We start from the raw sequence: 4,310 nt of genomic DNA on the forward strand, positions 1-4,310 counted from the left end.
CTTGTTTGCTTAGCTGAAGCTCAACCAAGCAGTTTTGTTTCTCGTATTTATACTCTCTCTCTCTCTCTCTCCCATAAATTATATCAGCTTCAGAGAGCGCAGGCGATTGTGCCTTGTCTGAGTCTTTTCTTGGAACTCAGTCATTCGGGCAACGTACGTACCGTGTGAACCTGTCGGAATGAGTTGGATTGGCTGATCCGATTAGAGCGTCTTTACTGCTGTTGTGATAGCAGAATGTCGCCCCTTGAATTGGGTGCCCGTATTGGTCACGCTTGTCGATAAGAATCCTTTATTCATCTACCTTAAAATTTAATTACCATTTTCAAAAAATTTCTCGAGTTAGGCTCAGAACTTGGCTCTCTGTCTGCACCAGATTGTTACTATATCTTTCACTCTGTACAAAGAGGTGATTTGTTACATCGTAAAGCTTTGAGAGAAGTTTGGGATATGATTTAGTGACCACATGCCTTTTGATTGATAGGTACGGGGAGCCATCGATTTGACCAGTGGGTGTCAATAATATGGAAGCAAATTTAGTAAATTGATGGATAGAAGATCCTAACCTTTTTGGCTTCTTGCTCGTGAATGATGCCCTGATATAAACATTACAAAAGTTTGCAGCGCAAGTCATTACAGTCATTCAAATGCTAATAATCCTTGCTCTCTCTTCTCCCCTTATCATATCTTGTTATCCCAACTAACGCAACAAGCAGAAAAGATGAGAAAAGTTGGTTCTGTCCCTTTTTCTCTTTTTCGTTTTCCTTCCCAAAGCACATGGCTTTTCGTTTTCCTTCCCAAAGCACTGGCTGTGTATTTTTGAATTAGTTGTTCATGATGGTTCTTCTAGGTTTTTGCAATGGGGGAACGTTTATGAGTTATTTTGGTGATCGAAGTCGGATTAAAGTGAAGACCTCTCGGTGGTCGATGTGCACTTGAAATGATAGCAGAAGTCTTTTTCTTTCATAAAAAAAAAATGTTTTTTGTGACAGCAAAGAAGACGTTAAGCGGCGCTAGAGACTGGTTTAACAGTTTAACCTAGTGAATGAACAGGATAGGGAAACTTTCTTCTCTCCTACTCTCTCGAAAGGATAGACCCAACACTAAAGCATGGACATAAGAAAACTCTTTCTTTTTGTTCGTGCAGAATATGCTCAAATCTGGCTCCCTTTCCTTGCTAAAGGAAGCAGCGGATGTAAATTCCTCAAAAAAAGAGAAGCCTTCAAGAAGCTCTTGCTTGTCAGAAAGAGCAAAAACGAACCTAAACATGACCGAATTCACGCTTTTCAGTTCATGGCTGAGAGCGGGCAATGCTGGGAACTCATTGGAGAGATTGCGATAGTTAATTAAAGAAGAGATAGGACTCCGAGTCTGGAAAGGATCCAAAGCCGACCGTGCTAAGCTCGGGGAATAAAGCGGCCGGTCTCCTTACTGCTGCTTCCGCGAGAAGGAAGACTGATACTCACCAAGGGTCGACGGTTTGCTTTCTCATTGCATCTGGTTTGATCTTTCTTTTTTCTTTCTTTTTCTCGCTTTTCTGAAACATCAGCAAATTAAAAAGGGAAAAGCGGAGAAAAAAGGCGGAGAAAACGAGTGTAACTTTTACAAGCACCGGCTTGCGTCCTGCATTTCCACCTTCGAAAGTGCAGTCCACTCCCACTCAAACTCAAGTGCCTTCGGCTGCTGATACCGATGCTTGTGATAAACTATGTTATCGAGCGAATCATATGAAAACTATATTCCTTAAAAAAGAAAAGCTTATTATTCTTGAGAAGAGCTGCAACGAACAACAACCAAATTAAAACGCGCTTAAATAATATTTCGGCAGAGATGCTAAAGGCTCACGCTCTTGAGTCAAATGGGGAGGAAAAGGAACGAACTGCGTTTATTTCAGAATTTCGCGTTGCCAAAGTGCGACACAGAAGAATTCGACAATAGCGGTGCAGTATTAAACTAAGTTGAAGGTTGGTTTATGGAGCCCCAAACACACAGTAACATAAGATATTCTGATATGGGTGGTCGAGGCTCTCATTTTCCATTTGCCCAGTGAATCATGCTGGACAAGAAAGAAAGATCTGGGAGCAGGGTTCTTCTAAATTCTTCTCTAATGGAATGCCATAAAGTTAAAGCCGGTGTGTTTTAGCCATGGTTTAAGTTCGTGGCTGATTCTGTATCATGAGAGATTTTTATCAATCCTTCTGAAGCAGTAAGCAAGAAATCGATTACTAGACGTTTTTATGCATCAAATTGCTTATACTCAGAAGTAAACTTTGGGCAATTGCTCACTTTCTTTCATTGTAAAATTAAAATATATTAATTTTTCATTTTCATTTGAATGATCATATAAACAATAGTACCCTAAATTTTGGAAAAATAAAAAACCCCCCTCAGCTGTTGCTTGTTTTCTTCCAAAAAATATCCATGAAATAACCTGTTCGTTTTCTCTTTTTTTTTTTCCTGTCTAAATTGGCCATCTGATTAAAGCTTGGAAAGTCAATAGATATGCAAATCCCCAATACCACAAGCTGCCAATTTCCCTTCTTGCTGCCTGTTTCAAATAAAATCCGTTTCGGAAACGGGAAAAAAAAACAAAAAAAGAGGAATCAGATCTTTGAATTTCATAAACCACCATGAATTCATCCACTACTGTATCATTGTAATGAAAACGTCGTAAAAATTTACAGGGTGCCTGTGTATTTTGTACTGTTGGTACCGTCTACAGTCTCCACAGTCCTCATGGGTGTTCTCTTTTTATTTTCTTCCATTTACTTAAAAAAATTAAGCTCAGAGAAAGAAGAGAAAGTTTCCTAAGGAAGTACCTGCGTCGCAGAAGAGGTGAGAGTGACGGAAGCTGTGGAAGTCGATATTCTGGTCAGGCCAACATTGTAAGCCATGGTTCCGTCTGGATGATACAGCCCATAGTTCCTCTCGGAGCTTGGCCCGGGTTTCATATCTTCGTTAAACAACGCGAACAAATAGACTTCCAGCCTCTGGCGAGGCCTCAGAGGGGTTCCTTCACCGATCATCTGCCTGCGAAACAAATTCCGATTATACATGGCAGCATTCTCGATAGTTGCTCCGACTTCGTCTGAGTCACCTTTGGATGGCCATCCGGTCTCTGAAACTCTCACTTCTACGTTTTGATAGCCCATTCTAGCCATGGCAACGATCACAGAATCAACCTGTGCGTAAAGCATATTGTCGTAGTGTAACCTGGTATAAGGGTCCACCATTCCCGGATTTGAGTTAAAGAGCACGTAATCCAGAGAAATCCTCGAGGGGTCATCCTTGTATGCAAAGTACGGGTAGGCATTGATCCAGAACGGGGCCCCTGTTTCCGACAAGAAACTCAAAAGTGATGCAACGACTCCGTTGAGGTCGCTTCGGAACGCTCCGGCGGACGGCGGATAGGAATTTGCCAGGACAGCCAATGAATTCGCGGTTGAAACGTGGATATAATTGTCTAGGCCTAGTTGTACGAGTGCCTGGTGAATGCTTGTCATGGCCGGGACTAGGTTGGATATAAGAACGGTGTCGTCGCTGGTGAAGATCTCGTTTCCGACGGCGATCCCGGTGATGTTGGTGGCAGGAAAGTATGGTTTCACATTTGTCAGCACCCATTGCAGGGCTTGCGATGGATCCATGACCTGGTTCACCGCTTCATTGGGAACAGTTAAGATGAGCTCGACGCCTGAGTTTGCAAATGCGGTTTGAACTTGCGGATTGGTGTCATAAATTCTTGTTTTAGTGATCCGGAGGGAGCTCAGCAGAGTCAGGACTTTAAGCGGAGGCGGCAGATTGTCAGCGACTTGGCCGTAATTGATGCCCAGCGCCGTTGCTCCTGGTAGAAGACCGAGTTCTGCAAAATGAAACTCAGAGAAAAGGATTATCGATCAATTAGAAAATAAAGCCGAAATGGAACACAAAATGTGGATTAATTAGTAGCATACACAAAAAGAAAGGAATGGTACCTGAAGGCGAGAGACAGAGTAGAAGGAAAATGTGGAAGACGGTAGAGCAGAAGTTAATGGTAGCCATGTCACGAGAAAGAGAGGAGGGGAGATTCAGAGGGAAGGAGGAAAGAATTTATAGAGGTAAGCTGAAGAGAAGAGAAATTTGAATTCTTTTCTTTCCTTGTCTGCAAATTTCTACTTTGGCTTGCCTTGCCGATATAGGCTCAAGAAGAGAGTCTCCCCTGCTGGCCTCATTTTAAATGCTTACTTTCAACGTTTGAATTCTCTTCAGCCACTTTGGTCAGTTTGCCCAACCATCTGACCACCTGATGAGCAGATAATCAGGATTAGACCATAATA

General features: G+C 42.3%; 1 protein-coding gene across 1 annotated transcript; it reads right to left on the reverse strand.

The window, feature by feature from the left end:
• Positions 1–2,361: 2,361 nt before the first annotated feature.
• Positions 2,362–4,035, reverse strand: LOC137963022 (glucan endo-1,3-beta-glucosidase 11-like). The gene is made up of 3 exons (XM_068810204.1): positions 3,969–4,035; positions 2,817–3,856; positions 2,362–2,545 (listed from the first exon to the last, which is right to left on the reverse strand). Exons 1-3 carry the CDS (start codon positions 4,033–4,035, stop codon positions 2,459–2,461), a joined length of 1,194 nt encoding a protein of 397 aa, XP_068666305.1. The 3' UTR covers positions 2,362–2,458.
• Between the last annotated feature and the right edge of the window lie 275 nt (positions 4,036–4,310).

This window comes from Aristolochia californica, unplaced genomic scaffold (genome assembly GCF_029961685.1).
Source record: "Aristolochia californica isolate CCGP_79_NKW_82.1479 unplaced genomic scaffold, dmAriCali1.0.hap1 SCAF_1, whole genome shotgun sequence".
Taxonomy (NCBI): Eukaryota; Viridiplantae; Streptophyta; class Magnoliopsida; order Piperales; family Aristolochiaceae; genus Aristolochia; species Aristolochia californica.

Coding starts and splice junctions, on each gene's coding strand:
- LOC137963022 (XM_068810204.1), bottom strand. CDS start 4,035: ATGGCTACCATTAACTTCTGCTCTACCGTCTTCCACATTTTCCTTCTA. Junction 3,857..3,968: donor ACTCTGTCTCTCGCCTTCAG/GTACCATTCCTT, acceptor TTCATTTTGCAG/AACTCGGTCTTCTACCAGGA. Junction 2,546..2,816: donor TCACCTCTTCTGCGACGCAG/GTACTTCCTTAG, acceptor TATTTGAAACAG/GCAGCAAGAAGGGAAATTGG.